This window comes from Heloderma suspectum, chromosome 12 (genome assembly GCF_057233095.1).
Source record: "Heloderma suspectum isolate Gila_16-S chromosome 12, 16-S_ref, whole genome shotgun sequence".
Classification (NCBI taxonomy): domain Eukaryota; kingdom Metazoa; phylum Chordata; class Lepidosauria; order Squamata; family Helodermatidae; genus Heloderma; species Heloderma suspectum.
The window spans coordinates 1,445,540-1,467,085 of NC_139469.1; the positions used below are offsets into that span (position 1 = coordinate 1,445,540).

General features: G+C 58.9%; 2 protein-coding genes and 1 non-coding gene across 7 annotated transcripts; all 3 read right to left on the reverse strand.

Moving 5' to 3' along the window:
- Positions 1-80: 80 nt before the first annotated feature.
- Positions 81-21,193, reverse strand: LOC146336411 (uncharacterized). 5 transcript variants are annotated; one of them, XM_084818040.1, is made up of 3 exons: positions 20,666-21,193; positions 18,569-18,607; positions 81-9,489 (listed from the first exon to the last, which is right to left on the reverse strand). In XM_084818040.1, the coding sequence occupies exon 3, from the start codon at positions 2,676-2,678 to the stop codon at positions 1,353-1,355; it is 1,326 nt and encodes a 441-aa protein (XP_084674166.1). In that variant the 5' UTR covers positions 2,679-9,489; positions 18,569-18,607; positions 20,666-21,193; the 3' UTR covers positions 81-1,352. The 5 variants fall into 5 exon arrangements, with proteins under 5 accessions (XP_084674166.1, XP_084674163.1, XP_084674165.1 ...); XM_084818037.1 differs by lacking the exons at positions 18,569-18,607; positions 20,666-21,193 and adding an exon at positions 16,919-17,137 and having other exon boundaries at positions 81-16,322; XM_084818039.1 differs by lacking the exons at positions 18,569-18,607; positions 20,666-21,193 and having other exon boundaries at positions 81-9,180; positions 9,313-17,137.
- LOC146336412 (uncharacterized) lies at positions 13,926-19,369 on the reverse strand. Its single transcript, XM_084819180.1, has 4 exons — positions 19,317-19,369; positions 17,473-17,588; positions 16,184-17,409; positions 13,926-14,233 (listed from the first exon to the last, which is right to left on the reverse strand). The coding sequence occupies exons 1-3, from the start codon at positions 19,367-19,369 to the stop codon at positions 16,364-16,366; spliced, it is 1,215 nt and encodes a 404-aa protein (XP_084675306.1). The 3' UTR covers positions 13,926-14,233; positions 16,184-16,363.
- On the reverse strand, positions 20,611-20,682 carry TRNAT-CGU (transfer RNA threonine (anticodon CGU)). Its single transcript has one exon. It is a non-coding gene; the product is annotated as a tRNA-Thr (tRNA).
- Positions 21,194-21,546: the final 353 nt, after the last annotated feature.

Here is a 21,546-nt window from a genome sequence, read left to right on the forward strand (position 1 = left end):
CAACATTTTTATGAATGACTTGGAGGAGGAGGTGCAGGGAATGCTGATCAAATTTGCAGATGACACAAAATTGGGCGGGATAGCTAATACCCTGGAAGACAGAAACAAAATTCAAAGTGATCTGGATAGACTGGAGCGCTGGGCAGAAAACAACAGAATGACATTTAATAAGGGCAAATGCCAAGTTCTGCACCTAGGAAAAAGAAACCAAATGCACAGTTACAAGATGGGGGATATGTGGCTCAACAACACTACAAGCGAGAAGGATCTTGGAATTGTTGTCGATCACAAGCTGAATATGAGCCAACAATATGATGTGGCTGCAAAAAAGGCAAATGCTATTTTGGGCTGCATTCATAGAAGCATCGCTTCCAAATCCCGGGAAGTACTAGTTCCCCTCTACTCAGCACTGGTTAGGCCTCATCTGGAGTACTGTGTCCAGTTCTGGGCACCACACTTTAAGAAGGATGCAGACAAACTGGAGAGTGTTCAGAGGAGGGCAACAAAGATGATCAGGGGGCTGGAAACAAAGCCCTATGAAGAGAGACTCAAAGAACTGGGCATGTTTAGCCTTGAGAAGAGAAGACTGAGGGGAGACATGATAGCACTCTTCAAGTACTTGAAAGGTTGTCCCAGAGAAGAAGGCCAGGATCTCTTCTCGATCATCCCTGAGTCCAGGACACGGAATAATGGGCTCAAGTGACAGGAAGCCAGATTCCGGCTGAACATCAGGAAAAACTTCCTGACTGTAAGAGCAATACGACAATGGAACCAATTACCTGGGGAGGTGGTGGGCTCTCCCACACTGGAAGCATTCAAGACGAGGCCGGACAGCCATCTGTCGGGGATGCTCTGACTTGGATTCCTGCATTGAGCAGGGGGTTGGACTCGATGGCCTTGTAGGCCCCTTCCAGCCCTACTATTCTATGATTCTAGTACCACCACAATTAAACATCTCTGCCAGAAAACCATTAAAGCCCAAAGGCAGGCCATGGCATCCAGCATGGGCCCCATCCGCACCCGGGTGCTGGCCTCTCCACTGGCTGCAGTGAGGGGCGAAAGGTGTCTGCCGCCCAGGTAAAGCAGGCGGCATCGGGTGCCCGTAAGGCGGCTCACAGCCCCCCCCCCGGCACCAGGGGGTGCGTGGAGCAGCCCCGCCTCTCTCCGGGCACAGCTGCCTCCTGCTCCCGCCTTGCGGCACTGCTCAAGGGCAGGCCTCGCGGGATGACTCTGGCCTGGCCTTTGAGGCGGGCCGGACCATGGGCTTCTGGCAGGGCAGGGCAGGGCAGGGCAGGGCAGGGCGAGCCGACGGCCCCCGCAGTGCTGCCAGGCTGGCTGAGCACTGCACCAGCTCATCCTCTGCGGTGTTGCGGGGACAGAGGGCTGGGCTGGCGGGAGCCCATTCCGCGCATGAGCCGCCTTGCCCAGCGCGCGTCGGCCTCGGGCGTCCTGCCCTGTGACACCGCTGTTCCTCCCCCGTCCAGCGGTTTACACACAGCCACAGCGACGGGAAAGGGCCTTTGCCGGAGGCGCGGCGCGGGGAGGCGGGCATGGGACTGTCGGCCGCTCCGTAGCCGCGGGCGGGGCAGTCCTAGACAGCTCGGCCGTGGCACGCAGGCTCTGCACGCCCGAGTCCCAGCTCCCGGGGCGCCGCGGCAGGACAGCGCCCCCGCTCCCTGCTCGTTGCGCTCCCCGGTGGGGCATCGGGCTGGCCACCAGGGGAGCAGGGCGGGCGGTGGCGTCGGCGGCCTGCGCCCGGCAGGGCTTCCCTGGGGAGGGGCCGCAGCCCTGCTCCGCACGCCAGGCGCCCAGGCCCAGGCCCAGGCCCGGCATCTCCAGGCGGAGCGGGCACCGCCGAGCCGAGCCGAGCCCGAGGCCCGGGCAGCCCGCACGCGCCGCGCGCTGCGCTTCCGCGGGGCGGGGCGGGGCGAGGGCGCCGGCGAGCAGCTGCCTTGCCGCGGCCGGAGAGCTGCTCCGAGCGCAACCGCGCGCGGCCCTGGCCGTGCCGTGCCGCGCCGGGCCGCGAACAGAAGGCCCGGCCTCCCGCGGCAAGGAAAGGCGCCCCAGCCGCTGTTTTGACGGAGATTCTCTTTCGCCGCTCCCCGGATGTCCAGGGAATGGCTGCACCTCCCGGGGCATTCCTCACACCCGGAGCGGTGCCTCGGATCCAGGGCGGGCGGGCTGCGGAGCTCCCCTTCAGACTCAGACGCGCGCGCGCGGTTCTCCGGAGGGGGCAAGGCGCCCGCGCCAATTACGGCCACGAGCCACGGCAGACAGACGCCTTGCCCGGCCCTCAGCTTTAACGGTAGGGCCGCCTTCGGGGCCGCTCGGTGGTCCATGACGGCGGGGACTGATCTGCCAGCGCCTTTGCAGTGGGCGCATCGAGCAGCCTGCTCCCCAGCCGCCTGTACGCAGAAGCTCTCGCTGACCAGGGCGAGGGGTCTTGCGCCGCTGGGCCCCTTCGTGGTCTGGGGCGGAGCCTCTCTGAAAGGGGGCGGAGCTCCCCAGGATGGCGTGTTATTCCCCTTCGTTGTTGCGCACGGAAGTCTGCTTTGAAAAGTCTGTTGCGCACTGCAAAGCAAATTTGAGGGAGATGGCTTAAGACAGCCTTCCCCAGCCTGGCACCCTCTGGACATGTTTGGACTAAAACCCTCGTCATCCCCGTGCAGCAGGCCCATTGACCGTGCTGGCTGGTGTTGATGGGAGCTGTAGTCTGGAGGACACCAGGCTGGGGAAGACGCAGGAACAGCCCTGCTGGGTCTGACCGAGGGGCGTCCATCCAGGGAGCCTTCCCCAAGCCAGCACCCTGCTCCAGATCTTTTGAACCAACTCCCAGCAGCCTCAGCAGCACAGCCAATGGTCTGGGAGTTGCAGCCCAAAACCTCTGGAGGGCCCCAGGTCAGAGAAGGCTGGGCCAGGGCACTTCCACACAGGCAGCTCCTATCAATGCGGATCCAGAGGCCCTGTGCAGCTCTGCTGGATTTTCCTCAGTAACAGATGTCTGTTAGTGAGAAAGAAAGATGGAGGGCGTGGTGGGAAAACGCAGGAAGACTCCAAATGGAAGACGAACTCGCCTGGGCCACTCACAAAATGCCGTCTTTGGGGCAGGGCAATTGCAGGAGACGACCCTTGTCTGGGCTGGGAGCCTCCCTGGCGTCGCCTCCCAGAGCGGCCTGCCAGGAGCTCTCCGTGCGCCCCCAAGGAGGGCCGGGAAGCAACTGCTCTCCCCACAGTGGCCCTCCCAGTGGGGGCTCAGCGGCAGGCTGCCCCCGCACCTCAAGGTGCCACGGAACTAACCTGAGAAACTAGGGAGAATTGTCCAGAGCTTATGCTCACGCTTCCGCCCCCGCCTCCCCGTTCTGGCAACGGTGCTGAGCTGCAGCAGGACAAAAACCCTCAAAAATGTTAATTGTAAAAATGTGGAAGACTCAGCTCTTGAAGTCAAGGCCACACCTGATCAGAAGGATATTTGCAAATCTCCCCTAAAGGCATAATCTCTCTCCAGCGTTTCCATTTGTATGATTTCTTGGAGGAGTAAGAAATGAGATCCTACAACTGGGAGGTCATGCCATTCAACCCCCCGGTTCTTTTGCACCCTGGGCAGCTGTGCCATCTGAGTCAACAACTGGGCCTCAGCTCCTCTGCGACATCCCTGAGGATTCTGGGGAACCCCTCTGCCCCATTGGTGCCCCTCAGCCGATTGGTCTCTGAGCAGCAGCGCTGCTTGCTGGTGCATTTGGGCCCATCGAATCCCCACCCAGCAAGGAGGGTCATCCAGACGTCAGCCTGCCTCTGACGTGCTCCAGCACCGGACCCGTCATGTGCAGGAGCACTTTAGTCAACCTTCAGCCCCCAGGCCAAACCTCCATGAGGGAACCCACCAGAAGTTCACCCTCACTGGACCTGGGCAGGCCAAAGGGCTTCAGTCTCATCAATGCACAGTTGTCTGCCACCAGGAAATCACAGCAACGCTTCTTCAGAACTAAACGGCCTCTGTGCAAGGCAGCTTTCCTACAGAAACAAGCACTCTCCCCAGAGGAGTGGAAAACACTCCAAAAGGGGTCCCAGCTCTGCTGCAAAAAGGCAACAGATTTGCACTCAAATTGGATATATATTCCCATTCATCCCCACTCCAAAACCATCGCTAATAAAATGGTTGTTGACATCTTTTAAAAGCCTTTCAACAAGAAACAGGAATTTGGAATGTTATTTGCTGAAAGCTGCATGGCAGAACCATCAGATGTCTCTCACTGTGAGGGCTGGGCCACCTCCGAAAGGCTTGCACCTTGTTCCATAAACAACTCCGAGAGCCCGTCCATCCAGAGCCATGGCGGCCCAGAGTTTCCCCAACGGAGCTGCTCTTGTCCTGCAGAGAGGCCCTTTCAAAGGCCCCCATGCTGACAATGCCACATGGATTACAAGGGGGGCTCAAAGGCTCCCACTGATCCAGCCGACGCACATCTTGAGTTGTGTTCCACCCAAATGGCACATTCCGCCCAGCAGCCAGACTGTCCCTCTTTGGCAGAGTGTCGCCTCCCCAAACCATTTGCCTCTTGTGGTTTGACAGCGGCCTACTTCAGTTAATGATTAAAAACAGTTTGATTGAAAGTCTCCTGGGTCAAACAGCCCCATTCATCCAACTGCCACTCCCCGCTGCCCTCCATTAGGCAAACAGGTTGTGAAAAATTAACCCCCAGCCATGGAGCAGCAGCGGCAGTGGGATGGGGCTTGGCCAACAGACAAGCCACCACTCTGATCAGAGGAGAGCCAGCCAAAGGCCGTGCTGCCTGGGCGCTGGGCAGCACAAGGGGGTTCAAGGCAAGCCCCTGGCTCTGGCCACAGCACAAGCCCCTGGCGAGCCCCCAAGCTGCAAGCGGAGCTGCCTCGGCTAGACAGCTGCCTGCGGGCTCCACAGAGCTCCCATTTCTGTGGCCAGCCTGCAACTGCAGAGAATGAGATGGCGGCCCGGCGCTTGGCCCGGCACTTGGCCCGGCACGGTAGGTTGCCAGCTCACATGCCTCAGGCCTCGCCCTGTGGACTGCAAAGCGGTGCTAAAGCAGGCCACGCAGGCCACTGGTGGTGCAATGGCTAGGAAAGGCTAGAACCCCGGGGCTGCCTAGTGGAGAGAAAGCCTATGACCAGGTGGATCATAAACACCTGGCAGCGGTTTATGAAGTTAAGCATGGTGTGGAGAAAGACGGTGCCCACTTTCTCCACACCAGGCATAATTTGTACACCTCTCTCATGTTGATCCGTTCTTTTGTTCTGGGCCTGCATTGGGATCCATCGGTTGCAAGCCATTCCCTTTCTCTTCTCCTGACATCCTAGTTGCTGTATTACAGGGATTAACAAAACATTTGAGGTATTTTTAAAGGGAAATAATAAATTTACAAACATTCTTTTAAAATAAAGAAGAATAAATCTTAAGGACTTTCTCCTTCCTTTCCTTCCAAAGCAGTTGATAACATAGATTCATAGGGTTCATTTCAATACCTATCACTCTTCAAGCCAAAGCTTCCGTAATTTTAAACAACTGTTAAAATACAATAAAAACAGCAGAAACTGAGCAGCAATGAGAATAAATACAAAATCAAAGCACAAAAATACAAGCCTGAAGGCCTGGGTGAATTAAAAGGCTCTGCACAGAAACAGCATCAGAGCCGGCACCAAGCGAGCCTCCCTGCAAAGAACATTCCAAGGCTGGGGTGCCACAATTGAGAAGGCCCTATTGCAGGTCATGCGCCTCCTACCTTAACTCAGGTAAGGCCCTCAGAGGCAGATCTTAACGTGCAGGATTGATGTGATGTTGCATCCATCCTGATTAAAGGCAGCCGCCGGCGAGATCACATCACTCCAGTGCTGAAGGAGTTGCACTGGTTACCAGTTGTTTTCCGGGCCAAATTCAAGGTGTTGGTTTTGACCTTTAAAACCCTATATGGTTCCGGCCCAGCCTATCTTAAGGAGCGCCTCCAGCAGCGCCAGATAGGCCGCTTAACAAGATCAGCCTCGGATGGCCTTCTCTCTGTCCCATCAGCCAGGACAGCTAGACTGGTGGGGACGAGGGAGAGGGCCTTCTCTGTGGTGGCCCCCACTCTGTGGAACTCCCTCCCTAGGGAACTCCGTCATGCCCCCTCTTTAATGAGCTTCCGTCGTGCATTAAAAACGCTGTTGTTCAGGCAGGCGTTTGGGGTGGGTTAGGGTATTTTAGAAAATGTTTTTACTGTAGAATTTTATTGTTTTAAACTGTTTTTATTGTGTGTTGTACATCGCCCAGAGTGGCTGGGTGACCAGCCAGATGGGCGATTAATAAATTTAATAATAAAAATATCTGTTCCCCACTCTACAGCCCTGAATGGAGCCCTACATCCATCATCTGGGGCGGGGTGGGGAGCTTGCCTTATCTCGTGGTAGAGATATTGTGGTAATGTATCAGAACTGTACAGTTTTTAATATCCCAGCAGAAAATGGCTCCAACATTAGCAAGTCAAATATTTTAACAGCCCTTCAATCGATCAATGTAGTATTGCCCTGAAATGACAACTTGGGTTTAAAATAATAGAGCACACTGGAAAAAATGTAGCTTACTTCAGCCAAGTCAAATAGCATCTAGCTCAACAGCTCCTAAATATTCGAAGCCACACCCCGGAGTGTGAAAAGAAAGAAGCGGGGGGGGGGCTCCCCTCCGCCGGAGGCTGCCGGCGGGGCGCTGCAGCCGCGGGGGCCGGCGCCCCCCCGCGTCTCCCCCGGCCCCGCATCCCGCCGTCCCAAGTCATGGGATCCCCGCCCCCTTCAGGCGGAAGGGCGCGGCCAGGGAGGCCGGGGGAGCCGCGCCAGGCGTCCGTCGCAGCCGGACTGCGGGGCGCCCCGCGGGGCAGAGCGCTCGGGTCCTGAGCGGCTCTGACGCGAACCCGGAGCCCCGCGCCTCCGCCGGACGGGAGGAGCGGCCGGCCCTCTCCGCGCCTGGGCGCGCCTCCGGGGGCGCTGCAGGCGGCGGCGGGGGCCTGGACGACGCCCCCGCGCCCGCCGGAACGCGGCGCCGCCGCCGCCCGGCCCGGGACAACGCGCGCCGCAGCCCGGGGACGGAGCGCTGGGGCCGCCTTGTCCGGCACAGACGCGCTCACCGCCCTGCTACGGGCAAAGCTCGGACGGCGGCGGCCCCCGAGAGAGGCCCCGGCCCGGCCCGGCCCGGCCCGGCCCGGCGCGCCGCCCGCCCCGCTGCTCCCGGTCGCGCGCCTCTCCCTGGGCGGGACGCGCTGCCGGCGCGCGGGAGCGCGGCCCCGGCTCGAGAGCGGAGCGGAGCGGCCCGGCAGCCCGGCCGGGGACCCCAGCCGCACGCGCTGCAGCGGCTCGCTCCGGCCGGCCCCCCTCGGGGCGCCCCGCGCGGAGAACGGCGGCGCCTCTTCTCACAGGGGCGCTCGGGCCGGGCTGGGCCGGCCCCGAGCGGACGGGGCCAGCGGGGCCGCGCCGCCCCGGCCCAGCGCCCCGGACACGCTGCGCGTCCCGAGCGCCAAAGCAGGCGCCGCAGTCGCGTCGACGCCTCCCGCGCAGCGCCTGGAAACCGGGGGCGGCCCGCCCCGGGCAGGAACGTCGGCAGCCGCCTTCTGCGGCAGCAGCCCCGGGTCCGTCCAGTGCTGTCCGCGCGCGGGCCAGCCGCGGCAGCTCTCCAGGGTTTCGGGCAGTATTCTTTCCCAGCCCTGCCTGGGGTTGCTGAGGGAACCTGGGACCTCCTGCGCGCAAGGCAGGGCTCTGCGACGGCGCTACGCCGCCGCCCCCGAATGAGGAGTTTCTATTCCTGCCAGTCGCGCCTTGCAGCTGCAGACAGACGCGGCCTCTGTGACCTGCCTGATCCCTTTCGCAACATCGTCACGTGGCACCGCGTTCCAGAGGTCCTCTGTGGCTCCCGTCATCCAGCCTGCACCAGCCACTGGCTCGCAGACAGCCGCTCATCTGCTGCCCCCTCAGCTATTCAGCGACGGCAAAGACGATTTGCCTTCAGGCACCAGCTAGGTTTTCGGGGGTAAACTGGAAGATAGGGCAATTGTGCTTCCTTTTTTACATGGCCTTCAGGAGATCCTCTTTTCGACACCCCCCCCCCCTCAAAGCTGAAGGCACAGCAAAGAGGTTCAGGGGCTGCTGAGCCCTGCCATGTCAGAACGCAGCACAAAACAGCACTCTGAGCAGCAGCCTCAGAAACATCTGCCAGCAGCAGCTGGCGGGCAACACCGCCCCACTTGCCTGCCTCATCCAAAGGAGCCACGCAGAGGGGCTGCCATCCAGACCCAGCAGCCACTGTGGGGTCCCTCGGGCTTTTGGGCAAGGCGTCCAGTGGTGGGGGAGAAGACCACTTTGGTCTGTGGACTGCTGAGCTAGGAATGCCCTTTGGCTGGGGGGCATCACCCCCCCTCTCCCATTTTGCAGACAACATGCACACCTTCCTCCGGCACATGGATTTTTCTGATCAGTTCCCTGGTTCTCATCCCTCAAAGGGTCCACTGATATTGAAGTAGGTATGCATGCTACAGCACAGCCCCCTTTCAATGTCTGATAGGCACTGATCATTAGTAATGTGAGATACTGAAAGAGAGTCCCTCTTAAAAGTACACGGCTTTCCAGCAATTGAAACTTGAGTATGCATCAGGGTACATCACCTTGCTGAGAACCAGACCCCCCCCCCCTCCAAGCACCTCCGTTCTTGGCATGGATTTGCATGCACTTCCTGGCTTTGTTCCAGGGCATTCTGGTTCCAGCCATGCTGCCCTGACATACTTTGGTGTTCTGGGAAACTTTTTGGTTATGTCCTGTGCTCATGCCCAGCAAACCCTGCTATCAGGTTGCGATTCTTTGCTTTCACCAAGATGTCCAATTCTCGCTTCATTTGCTTGATTGCTCCATGCCCATCATACACACACACACACACACACACACCTTCTCCGCTCACACGGTGCGCCTGATGGAGTATCTCTCTCTCACATAAGCTCACGACAACCCAGTTCATGCCCCTGTGACTGAAAACACTGGGCGCTTTTGTGGGTCATGAAGAGCTTCGGACAGGGGCAGTACAACCCTTGCCGCAGCAGAGGACGTCGGCGACCCTCGCTCCGTACAGCGCAGAAGAGCAACCAGTTCTCGCAAGATGTGCCTGGGACATTCTGGTGCCAAGATCCAAATGGCATCCATAACCTAAAAAACACAGAGCCCAACCCAGAGGAACGTTCTCCTGCACAACCCCCAGAGAAATAGAGGGGGTGTTTTCAGGAGAACATCCTTCCTGCTGGGCTGTCCCCCCAGGAGTCCAGTGGTTTTGTCTCCCACCTTCAACGGCATCCAAAATCCATCTCTTGAGACAGCAGCCTTGGTGCAGCCCCTCAGGAGATACTCTGTGAGTACCGTGGGAAGAACAGGGCAGTCCAGGAACAGACGAGCTGGATGACCAAGAAATGCTGGACATGGAGGGGCAGCCTGCCTGAGCCATCATTTTCAGATTGAGACCTGCTAAACAAGAAGCACATGTCTGAAAGCCCAGCTCCCGGCATCCTCGCCCCCACCCCCTCCCAGGGGCCCACAGTCAGAGGCACGGACGCATTCCTGGGATTTACAGCTTCCAAAACTTGTTGATCAACGGGTGGTCACCCATTTTGCCATGCAAACTCCTCAGCCGCGTTTAGTCAGGGCTAAAAATAAGGCAAAGGTAAGCATGTTCAATGGGGGTTTTAGCGTTTCTGCCACAAAGCTGCACCCTCACCAGCAGGCCCCCATCTTCGAGAAGTTGGCCAGCCAGGTCCAGCCACACAGAAGAATACTGCAAGAGCAATAAGGATTTTTAGGGGCATTATGGTAGGGTAGAAGAAACACATCTGCCCCCAAAAGTCCCTCATTTTCCCTGCGGTGAAGAGCCATATGGGAAAAGGCTGGAGTATCGGGGATGATGGGAATGTTGGGATCGGATTCCACAGGAGAGCTGTCTGTTATCCTCAGGTTCTGCATTTTCAGCAGGGTCCCTAAACCATGACAAGGGACGACCCAGAGGCCAGGCCAGGCCAGGCCAGGCCATGGAAAGTTCGGAGGACCCAAGGCAACTCCAGGATGCCATGCAAGGCCAGCACCTAAGAGGTTGACCTCAGCCATCTCCGTTTCTGGCAACCCGCAGGCCTCTCGGGGGCCCTGCACACAAGGCCAGCACTGACTGCAGCAGCGCAGACCCCAGCAGCCCGCGATCATCCTGCCTGCACCCGCACCCCTCTGTAAATGCCAGGCAGCTCAGCCAGCCGGCCCCAGGCGTCCCACTGCCACCACCATCACCACAAAGCCCTTTGTGTGTTGCATAGTTGCTTTGATCCAAAATCAGCAGATGGTCTGGGGCTGAAAACAGTGGAGTCCACAATAGCAGAGCAAAGCGCCCATTTCACCTTTCTGAGTAGCCTAGAGAATAAGAAGTTGCAATGGCGCATCACACCAAGCCATGCGTGTGCAGACCATCCCATGTTTCCATTAAAAAAGGCTTTAGAGCCTGTCCTGTTCCTGGGGCTTAGGGCAGGTAGCAGCAGCACGGTGCAATGTGAAGAAACAATGTTTGTACTAGAAGCACCCAATCTAGAAACGGACGAGGTCTTGGGCTGGGTTGCATGTGGCCCAGAGGAGCAGGAGTCAAGCCCTAAACCTGCGTGCCCAACCAGCACCCTCCAGATGCCTTGGCCTACTACTATTATTATTATTATTATTATTTATTATTATTATTTACATTTCTATACCACCCCATAGCCGAAGCTTCCTGGGCAGTTTACAGAAGTCAGCTCTGTATGGGAATGGCAGTCCAACACATCTGGAGGGCACCAGGTTGGGGAAGGCTCCCCTAAGCTCTCCGCCTGCGTGCCCTAACAGCAGGCCTTTTGCACCACCCTGCACCTGCTTCATCCCAAACTCCCCCCCCCCCAACGCAACAGAGTCCATGGCGAGCTCTCCCGACTTGGAGCCGCCCCCCCAGCCTAACATCTTTGCCCACAGAACGTCCCAGGTTCAGTCCTCGGTGAACTAGGAAAGGCCTCTGCCTACATCTGATGCTGAGTCACCCTGGCAGGGGGAGTTATGCACGGCTCAGCACCGCGTCTCGCTTGCCTTGTCCCCTGCCCCCCCAGACCTTGGAAGAGCCGCTGTCGGCCAGAGCAAGCTGTGCTGCTGGGTGAGACGGGCCACTGCTCTGAGTCGGTCTACCAGGCAGCTCCACAGGCCCACCACGGCTGGGCCAGGGCTGAGCCCCAACTCTTTTGTTCAAAAAAAGAGGACGACTTGCAGGCCTTCTCAACTAACTTCTCTCAGCCACAATGACGCGGCCACGAGCCCAGGTCTGCCACCAAGGGGACTCACGGCAGGGAGCCAAGGAGAATCCCAGCGGCTGTCCGCCCACATTGGCCCGAGGCATGCCCCTGTCCCTCACATTCTCCCTCGACGCTCGCCCAGGCACCTCCACCGGCTCTGATGTGGGAAGCGCCTCCAGTGGAGCTCAGCCGCCCCAGGGCACCCCGGCGTCTCACTGGCATGCCCCAGCCTTCTCTCATCCGGGGAACCTAAGCCAGTTTGAGGGGAGGCAGGGGCGAAGTTCATTCCTGTCCCCCCCTCCACCCCGCGTTCATGCACCACCTTGCCTCAAAATAGCTCTGAGGCCGGTAAGGAGCAAGTGCCAAAAAGACCTTGTCAGCATCTGGCTGCAGCGGTCCACCGCGAACCACCACGCAGTCTTCTCCCACCTGCCCACCCACCCTGCATGTCGGGTGTGGGTGGGCATGGCCACGCGCACCCCGACACAGCACTGAATCCCATGCCACGATGGAACATTCCAGCACTAGCACTTATCCCCACTGACGCAGAAGGGCTGGTGGGGCATGTAAACGCACTCTTGGACTGCGGAGGGGCCCTCGCGCCTCGGTCTCCCAGGCGTGCCACCTCCAAGGAAGCCTCGGCCGCACTGGCTGGCCTTCTGAACAGTGGCACCACCAGGTAATTGTAGACCCTGGACCTAACAGTCTTGGCGGCAGGGAGGCAGGGTGACTTCAGGTTACTTCCGTTGTGAAGCACACAGCGCCATCAACATCCCCCCCAGTCATTCCATGACTTTACAAGTCCTTCTACATTCCTCATACATCAGAACAACAACACAAAACCTCTTTCCCTGATTAAATAAATACTCGGAGCATGTGCAGTTTTGCATTTCAAACTCCTTTAAGTCACAGCACCACCACGGCTGCAGCAACACAGTGGAGTTTGCTTCTGCTGCCCGGATGCCTTCATCCCCCGCCATTCTCTGGGTAGTCATGGGGGGGCCCCTCCATGTTGGCCCCCAAGGTCCAGCCTGACCTGCACCAAAATGTCTGAAGACACTGTGCATATGCCCATCTCAGAAACTTGTACATTGTTGGGGAACTTGGGCCACGTTCGAGGGTTCATGAACCCCGACAGCATCTTTCAGCAGATCACCTCGTCAGATATGGGGCCCACCATTCATCCCAAGCAGGCATTTAAGGCCCCACTTCCTCATTTTTCTAACCATACGTTCAGTGGTGGTGGCGTTGCTCCTGCCATCCCCCTCAGGCCAGGCTGAGACCCAGTGGCGAGCCAATATAAAACCTGCATCCCAGCACAGCCTTTTCCCACTTGGCACCAGGGCCACTGACCACGTTGGCTGGGCACGGCATGACTCACAGTCCAACCCACCTGAGGGCATCCCATCAGGCAAGACGGCAGGCCTAGAACAGGCCCACAACTTCGCCACAGGTGCACATCCAAGAGTGGCAGACAAGCGCATCTCCTCACGGATGAAGCCCTGAGAAGTTTCTGATCAGAGAAACTGGAAGAACCCCGCAGTTTCTCCGACCAGAACCTTATCAGGGGTTCATTAATGAACCCAGAATGCAATCTGAACACTGGTGCCCAGCGCAGACATGAAACCATCACCATTTCCAGAGGGGGAGCCACGTTCGCTTGCTGCAGAAAAAACAGAGAGTCTTGGGACACCTGGAAGACTTTGGTCACCATCCTATGCACGTTTAGACAGAAAAAAGTCCTACAACTCCCAGCATTCCCCAGCCTGCATAGGATTGCACCCCAAACATACATAGGATTGCACCCCAAACATACATAGGATTGCACCCCAAACATACATAGGGTTGCACCATGACACATTTGTTATGGCTATGCTGGCTGGGGAATTATGAGAGTTATAGTCCAATGCATCTGGCGGGCGCCAGGTTGGCGTAAGCTTTTGTGGACTGGAATCCACCTCACCAGATGTGCAAAGTGCAACCTTAAACAACTGTTCCTTCAGCTGTTTCACTGACCTCGTGGACGACCAAGGCTGTTCCACAAGCCAGGGCATCTCACACAGCCAGTTCTACTCATGTTACAGGTCGTTATGAATGAGACGAACATGGAACACGAGATAATCAGTGGAAATGAATGCTTATCAGAGGCAGAAATAGACATGGAGAGAGGCCCCGAAAGGGCGAGGGTGGATTTCCAAGGCCCACCTCTCCAAGAGGTTCATCCCTATGTCCCACCCTCCGTCCATGCCACGCAGCTCTGTAGGGGAGAGGTGAAACCATTCCTGCTTGCTGGATTGTGCTGCAATCCAGCTGTCCAGAGCAGCAACAGGATTTTAGACTCTCTGCCACAGAGCTTGAAAACACGGCTGGGGGCCAGGCAGCAGGGCCTGGGAATCGCCATGCACATGGAAGCAAAAGGCTACTCAAAGGAGGTGCTCTGGAGCATGGGCTGCCACAGGGGCCCCAAAGTTGCCCAAAGATCCAGGATTGTAGCTGCCTCTTTATACACCGTGCTTTCTCTCTCCCACAAGGCTTACGGGCAAGCTGAAGCATTTTCTCTGCTACTTCCCTACGCCCACAAAAGCAAATTCAACATGCTTCAGACGTGTCTGAGACTTTTCCAGTTTGCTTTTAACAGATTCAGCAGAGCCGACGTTTCACAATCACAGGCCTCATTAGCAAGCTGAGAAATGCTCCCTTTGGGAGACTCAAGATGTTAAAAATGGACATGGTTATAAGGAAAAAATCTGTACAAACTGGCAAAAGGTGTTTTGCGATGACTACACAGAGTTCTTTCGACAGGGCAGCCTTCTCCATCCTGGCACCTTCCTGGTGTGTTGGACTCCAACTCCCAGCATCCTCCAGCCAGCCACTGGGTATACCTAAACACCACCAAGCTAATGACAAGTGCATAGGAGTACCTGAGGAAAAACATCACAAAGCTGTCATGTGTAATGAATGAAATTTAACTTTGTTAATGGTTGAAGGACAGCTAGAAGAATTTTGATCTGCCTTTCTTTTGACTTCTTATTCTCAAATCAGATATCCTGTCCTTGGGTGCTGCAGGAGTTCTCACTTCATTGAATATTTTTTCCAGCAGACTTTCACACATGAACACAGGAAAATATCTCAAAGCCTCTGACTAACTGAAGGATGTCTTGCTCACGTTCAAAGTTCTGGCGGCAACCAAGACGGGCTTGCCATGCCAGTAGTAATGTCGAGGTGTGGTTATTTTGTTGAGATGCGGAGTATTTTCACAGCAGCTCGATCAAAACAGAAAACGCCGTTCCACTGTCTTAGCCAAGATGAAACAGGCTTCCTTTGCAGAGAAAGGCGACCCCAGAAGAGGGACTTCGTGGGCCAGGTGGGTAGAACGCAAGCTCACCTCGCCCCCACAGCCCCGACCCTGGAATCACGGCCTGCAAGAGTTGACTTATTTTCCAAAGCGCTCCCAGGATGACTTTTGGGCAGAGGCAGCCTGCCCCCCGCGCGCGCCAGCGCTCTCCCTCGCGGAGCGGGACCGGGGCCCTGCGCGGAGCCGCCGACCCTCGTTCACAGCCCGGCGGCAGCTCCCCCGAGGGCGGGCTAAAGCGGGCGGGGGAGGCGGCGCGGGCCCCGGCGGGAGCCGCGCAGTCAGGCGAGCGCGTCGCTCCCGCCGTGTCCCTCGGCGGGCGGCCCCGCTGGGCGCAGCGGGGGCGGCGGCGGGCATCCCTGGACCCTCCTCTGCGCTCCCCCGCAGGCCGCTTGCGCCCCGCCCCGCCCGGCCCACCAAGTCCCTGCGGCTCCCCGCCCCGCCCCGCCCCGCCCCGCGGCCTCCCGCTCCAGCCGCCCCCAGGGCCGCAAGGCAGAACCGCCTCCCCCGCGCCGTCAGCCGCCTGGCCCAGCCCGCCGCCTCCCGCAGCAGCCTCCCTTGACCCAGCACCCTCCAGAGGTGCTGGGCGGCAGCTCCCATAATGCCGGGCCATGCTGGCTGGGGATCATGGGAGTCGCAGTCCAGCACATCCATGCACGGAGGCCCCAAATAACGGCCTTTTATCCGCTTCATGGTGGCTACAATTAGTAGTAGTAGTATTAGCAGCATCATTTCCACACCTTTTAATGGAAGTGAACAGGGCAGCTTGCATAGCAATATTGCAATAGAAAACCAAAACATACTACCTAAAAAACAAAAACGAAACTAGAAACAATAGCGAGAGTCATATTAAAATCCAAGGGTTGCTTCTTCTTCTTTACAGCAGCTGAAATAAAACACTGCTCACACATGCAGGTTTCTAAGATGCCATAGCACGTGTGCACCTGAAAGCGGCAGGTGCCAAAATAGATTATTTTATTGTATTGCATTTATTACATGCCTATCCCACCCAACAGCCAACGCTCTCAGCAGGCCAAGGGCGAGTCGTTGACCCCCGAGTGCCCCTCCTCCAGACCACCTTTAAGTAGGGCCCGTCTGACTCAGGGTGTGCTTGGGGTGCAGGGTGGGGAGGGGGTCTCGATGGTGGGAAACCTCTAGCCTTTCTAGGCTTCTCTTTCGAACAGCCCACCCCTCCCTGCAAGGAGAAACCTTGGGAATGATGCATTTATTTGCTGCATTTGTATCCTGCCTTTCTTCCTCTTGCGAGGAGAGCCCAAGGCGGCTCACATTATCCTCCTCCTCTCCATTTTATCCTCACAACAATCCTGTGAGGTGGGCCCAAAGTCACCCAGGGAGCTTCCATGGCCGAGTGGGGACTAGAACCCGGATCTCCCGGCTCCCAGCCCAGCACTCTCGCCACTACATGCTGGCTGAAAAAAGGGGATTGGGGGAGGTTCTAAAATGACGCAGGGAAAGGGGTTTTTCCTCCCCCGCTCATCAGGCTAGAGCTCAGCGTCACCTGGTGCGAGGCGGGGATGCAGGGCCGGCAAGAGGTGCCCCTCCTTCTCCGGACGAGGTGATTAATCCACGGAGCGCACTGCTGCAAGACGCGGCCGGCCGGTGGCCTTGCTGGGCTTCAAGCGGGACGAAACACATTCCTGGGGGAGGCGGAGGCAAGACCTATCCAGGGCGCTAGTCCCTATGACGGAGGAGCGACGCCTCCATGTGGAGGCAGTCCGGCCCCGAGAAGCCGGCGCTGGCGCCCAAGGGCAGGGAAGGGCTCGCGGCGCTCCTCGCGGGCCTCCCGCTGAGGCCTGGGCGGGGGGGGGCGGGGCGGCTTGGCTTGCGCGCACCCGGCGGCACGGCTCCTCTGGGGCCGGCCGCGGGGCCAGGAGAGCCGCCCCGAGCACGTCCGAGCAGGCTGGGCTGCCCGCCTCGCGGCCGGGGGCGGGACAGCGCGAGCCACCCCGGCGGGCGGGGATCCCCGGGCCTCGAGGGCGGGGCGGGCGCCCGCGAGGGGCAGCAGCTGCGGCCGGCGGGGCCGGGGCCGCGGGGGCTGAGCCGGCAGGCAGGCAGGTGCTCCGCCCGTCTGGCGGCGGCCGGCCCGCGCCCGCGCCGCGGAGGGGCGCCGTCGGAGGCGGCAGGCCGAGCAGAGCGGGGCCCCGGCCAGCCCGCCCCGCAGACACCTGGCGGCGGCCGGAGGCGAGCGCGCCGCCGCGCGGACCGCCCCCGGGGCGAGCGGCGCGGGACTTACCGCGTGTGGCCCTCGGCGGGCCGCGGCCAGGCGGGAGCGGCGGGGAGGGCTGCCGGGCGCCTCCACTTCCCACGCGTGGCTCAGGCGAGTGGCGGGGGAAGGGGCGCCCCCTGCGTGGAGCGGGGGCGCCCAGAGGCGCCGGGGAGGGCCGCCCAGGGCCCCGGGAGCTTCCCGGGCCGCGCCACACGGCCCGGCCGTCTGCCTGCCCCGCGGGGCAGCGATTCTCTCGCGAGGGGGGTGTGGCCGGCGGCGCGGGGAGGCTGGCCCCGCCCGGGCAGGGAGAACCGGGGGCGGCGGGTGGAAACGGCGAAGAGCGGCGCTGCCCCCCCCCCTCCTAGGAACGGCCTCCAAGGAGAAAGCCGGAGGTCTGGACAGGGGTCCTATCCATCGGGGCAACTCCCGCCCCAGCCTTGCAAACACATCTGGCCAGAAGCGCCTCTTTCTGCCCCGCCCAGCAGTTGGACTGCTTCTGAACAGTCTATGACCTCCGTCTCATGAGATCTAGGGCTGGAAGCGCGCAGGCGCCCCCCCCCCCCCGTCGCCCTGGGGCTCACGTAAACTCTGGGGGAGAGCAGCGACTGCCTCCCCCTCGGCTTGTTCATTGGGACGAGCTGTCTGCAGCCGCTCAGAGCAAAGCCTCCCGGGCAGGGCAGCTCCTGGCCCCGACAGCCTGCAGCCCACAATTCGCCACAGGGAAAACAGCAGAGGGTGGCGGCAGGGAGGAGGAGCAGGCCAGGGGCCTTCGGCTTGGCAGTGGCTGCGACCGGGAGGGATGGGAAGTAATGTTTATCAGTGTCTGTAGACCGAGGCGGCCCTTCGTTATCAGGCAGCGGCAGGGAGCAGCCCCAGAGTGCTGCCACGGCTGGAATCCCTTCCCTGTTCATTCCGGACATTCCGGGCCAGGTGTGGCTGCTCAGAGGGGAAGGGGGAGCACATTGTACCTGGTCCAGGGCACACGCCTCTTGGCTATGACTTCATACAACACCTACGGAGCCCTAGCTAGGGAAGCAAGTGCCAGGCCAGAGCCCTGGGGGACCCTGTGCACAGCTTAAGCACTGCCTCCACAGCCATTGGCTGACATGCTCTGATGCCGCAGTTGCTTCTGCACAGTGAAATGAGCCGCACGCACTAGCAAGCCATTGGCTGAGCAGTTGTGATGTCACAGAATCTTTCTGAACATTCCTGCCGCTCAGAGTAAATTGCTAGTACAAAAGGCCTAGCAACAGCAGAGAAGGTTGCTGTTTGGGGGACAGAGGCAAAGAGGATTGAAGTTGGGGGGAGGGTGAATAGAGAAAAGTAAATAAACCTTTCCACGAGGGGGGGAGGGCAATTTTGTGCTGAATGTTAAGCCACCGTATATAAACAGCCTGCCATGTGCAAAGCTCCCTTAATTTCTCCCAGTGTTAAACCCCTAGTGCCTGGCTTTGTGGCCCAGTGAGTTTCAATTCTGTGCAAAAGCTAGCATTTAATAACATGCTGCTCACAAAAAGCCTCTCCGCTGGAAAGCTACAAAATACATAACTTTGTAAAATCCTGAACATTCCACCAAGAACACTCCCAGCAAGTATCTTTTCAGCCAAGCATTGGCTTCCCACTGGTATCCAAGCCTTTTGAAAGGGCTGGTCTCCCAGTTTAATTAGCAATAATTACCTGTTTAGACATAGTCAGAGGCCATACTTCGGAGAATTCCTAGGGAATAAAAAAAGGGGGGTGAGGGCCAATGAGAACTTCTCTGTTGCCCCTATTAATCTCCCCACCCCACCCTGTGTCACTCTGTTTAGTTTCGCTCATGGGATGTGCCTAGGATAATTTTTTTAGAAAACACAGAACAAGATGAATTTGCTGTCCTCTGCTGGTCACATGTGAGGTTTGACTTGCAAACAAGAATTCTGTGACAAAGGAGCCACCTAGATGCCACCTAAAATTCAACAGGTGTGGCGTTTGTGCCCTGGAGAGAGCAAACAGTGACAAAAGATCCACCTGTTGAGTTTCTATCTGTTGTGCAGCTGGCATGGGCAGGGGAAGCCCTACCCGAAGATGAGACCGCAATGTTCACTGTATAAGGCTTCAGAGATACATTCCAGCATCGCATTCACTCAAGAATGGGGGAAATAGGCACTTTTACACTACAAATTTAAACCAGTCTGAAGCTGGTTTACTTATTTAAATGTGGATCCTGCCCTTCCAGAAATGCAATCATCAAGGCAGCATTCAATTTCCATTGTGCATCTCCTTGCCTTGTGAGTCAGTTTTGTTTCCTATCACCCAGTCTAAACCTGGAGCAGGTGATATTTGGTGCTGCAAGTCTGCCCTCTGGTGGCTACAAATGACTATTGCAACTGGAAAATGTAGGTGAATATCCATTGCAACCAGGCTATCAGGAGGACTAGAGCCTTGCCTTTTAGAAATGATGAATGCTGAACTGATCAGGAATTTAAGAATGATCTTCATCGGCTAGATAAAGCTTCAAGTGGGGTAATAAGCAACTAACTATGCCTGCAGGGATGATAATCTGCACTGATTTCTTTTAAAAAAATCTAACTGCAATCCTATATACGTCTACTCAGACATAAACTCCACTGATTTCAGTAGGGCTTACTCCCAAGTAAGTGTGCATAGGATTGCAGCCTTAGAGCTTTTGAACCAGCCTGCCCCAAGGGCAAGGCGCAGGTTAAATACACCTTTACAGCTGCAGGACTTCCAAAGGCCACGCCAGTGCCACGGGGCTTTTACAAAATGTAAACGTTATACGCTGCTGCTCACTAAATATGTAGGCAGCCTCTAAAGGCACATAGTCAGATACACAAGAGTTAATAAAAGTGATAAATGAGAGAGAGGCACACAACGCAGTCCTACGCCTGTTTACGCACAAGTAAGTCCCACTATGTTCAATGGGGCTTGCTTACTCTCAGGGAAGTGTGCACAGGATTGCAGCCTTAGAGGCACATACAACTGAATGCAGGGAGTTCAGTCCTGCGCTCAAACCTACCCGGAGGGCTCTTTGCATCCTGCACCCAAAGTCATCTGACCCGGACTCTGGCCGAGAAGCAGGTTCCAAAGACCCGGGAGAACAAAGCGGCGCCACCCGGCGCTCCCCGTAGCAACACGTCTGGATGCCAACTTCTCTTTTCTCTGACACGGATCTCCTGTGACTTTAGGAGCAGCAAGCCAGGCAGCCGTTCTGCAGGTCCACCCTCCCGCCTTCCCTGTGTTCCTCGGGAAAAGCTGCAACTACACGGCGGGGTGCCATAAAAGGCGCAGGAGCAGGGCCAAGGAAAAGAAGTTGGCAAGCCAAGCGGCAGGGCTTCCCCGCCCCATCCGTCGGCGCGCGGCCTGAGAGCACATCGCGCTCCGCATCCAGACGAGCTTTCGCGCGGACTCTCTCCCTTCCCCTTCCCCTTCCCCTGCAAAGGGCCGCGCAAAAAGCTCCCTCGGGAAATGCATCTCTCGCACGGGTGCAAGCAGGGCGGGCGATGAGGCCCGCCTGCGCTGCTCCGGGATGGGCCGCCCCCTCGGGCACCCGTGGAGCCTGCTCTTGTTCCGTGTTTGCTTGAACGTGGGAACCGCCCGTCCCGCCCCGCCCCCTCCCGCCTCGTCAAACTTTCGCTTTCAGGCGCTAAATTGCCCTAAAAATGAGCCCTTCCGATTCCTCTCGCGCCCGCCGGGGCAGGAAGGGGCTCCCCGGGACTGCGAGGCACGGACGGGGTTCGAACCCGTGATCTTCGGTTTACGAGACCGACGCCTTACCACTTGGCCACCGCGCCTGCGTTGAAAGCTTCGCCTTGCTCCCATCTAGGCTGGCGCCGCTCCCGAGACGCCGGCGGCGCGCGCTCCCGCAGACGCCTGCGCGCGCCGCGCCGCCCTCGCTCCTCCCCCGAGCGGGTCCCCCGGAGAGGGCAGGCCGGCCTTCGAGGCGCCCGACTGCGCGCGCGCACGTGCCGCTGAGTTCGCCCGGGCGGGGCGGGGCGGGGCGGGGCGCGTCCCTTGGCCGCCCTGCGCGCCTGGGCCTACCGCGGAGCGGCTCTCGAGGCGCCCCGGAAGCGGCGCGGGTCGGCGCGGCTCGCGGGCGCGCGCGCGCGCAGGGGACGGCCGGCGGCCCGCAGCGGCCGCGCGGGGTCGCGCGCGGGGATGCTCGGGACGCCTACGCGGGGGGGCCCTCGCCGGGAGCCGCGCTCGCCTCCTCCGCTTCCCGGCCCGCGTGGCAGGGCCGGTTCCTGCGCAGGCTGTCGCGCGGCGGAGGGGACCCCGGCCCCGCGCCCCGCCCGTTGGCCGCGCCGGCTGGGGCTGGCGGGAGCCGCAGCCCGCCCCGCCGCGCCCCGCCCGCCGCACAGCCGCCTCCGGCCTGGCGCCCTCCCGGCGCGCTCCGCCCGCCGCCCCGACCCCCCCAGCCCGGACGCCGCTATCCAGGGGCCCTCGTGGGGCGCATCGGACGGTGCCGGGCGCAGCGGTCTGTTCTCCAAGGGGGAAGATCCCCTGTCCGCACCACCGCTCCCCCCCCCGGGGCGGTGGTGCAGAAGGTTGCATTTTTGCAACTGGGCGTAATACCCAGGTGAACAAACCTTAGTTGAGCGATCATACGAACTTGGTCAAATATGCATACATTTGCGTATAAGAAAATCAAAAAACGT

What these genes read in the sequence shown, in the direction of transcription:
- LOC146336411 (XM_084818040.1), bottom strand. Translation starts at nt 2,678, where the DNA reads ATGGGCCTGCTGCACGGGGATGACGAGGGTTTTAGTCCAAACATGTCC.
- LOC146336412 (XM_084819180.1), bottom strand. Translation starts at nt 19,369, where the DNA reads ATGAAGATCATTCTTAAATTCCTGATCAGTTCAGCATTCATCATTTCT. An exon ending in GCATTCATCATTTCTAAAAG is followed by an intron (nt 17,589 to 19,316) that starts GCAAGGCTCTAG and finishes TGTGGGCTGCAG; the next exon opens with GCTGTCGGGGCCAGGAGCTG. An exon ending in TGCTCTCCCCCAGAGTTTAC is followed by an intron (nt 17,410 to 17,472) that starts GTGAGCCCCAGG and finishes AGATCTCATGAG; the next exon opens with ACGGAGGTCATAGACTGTTC.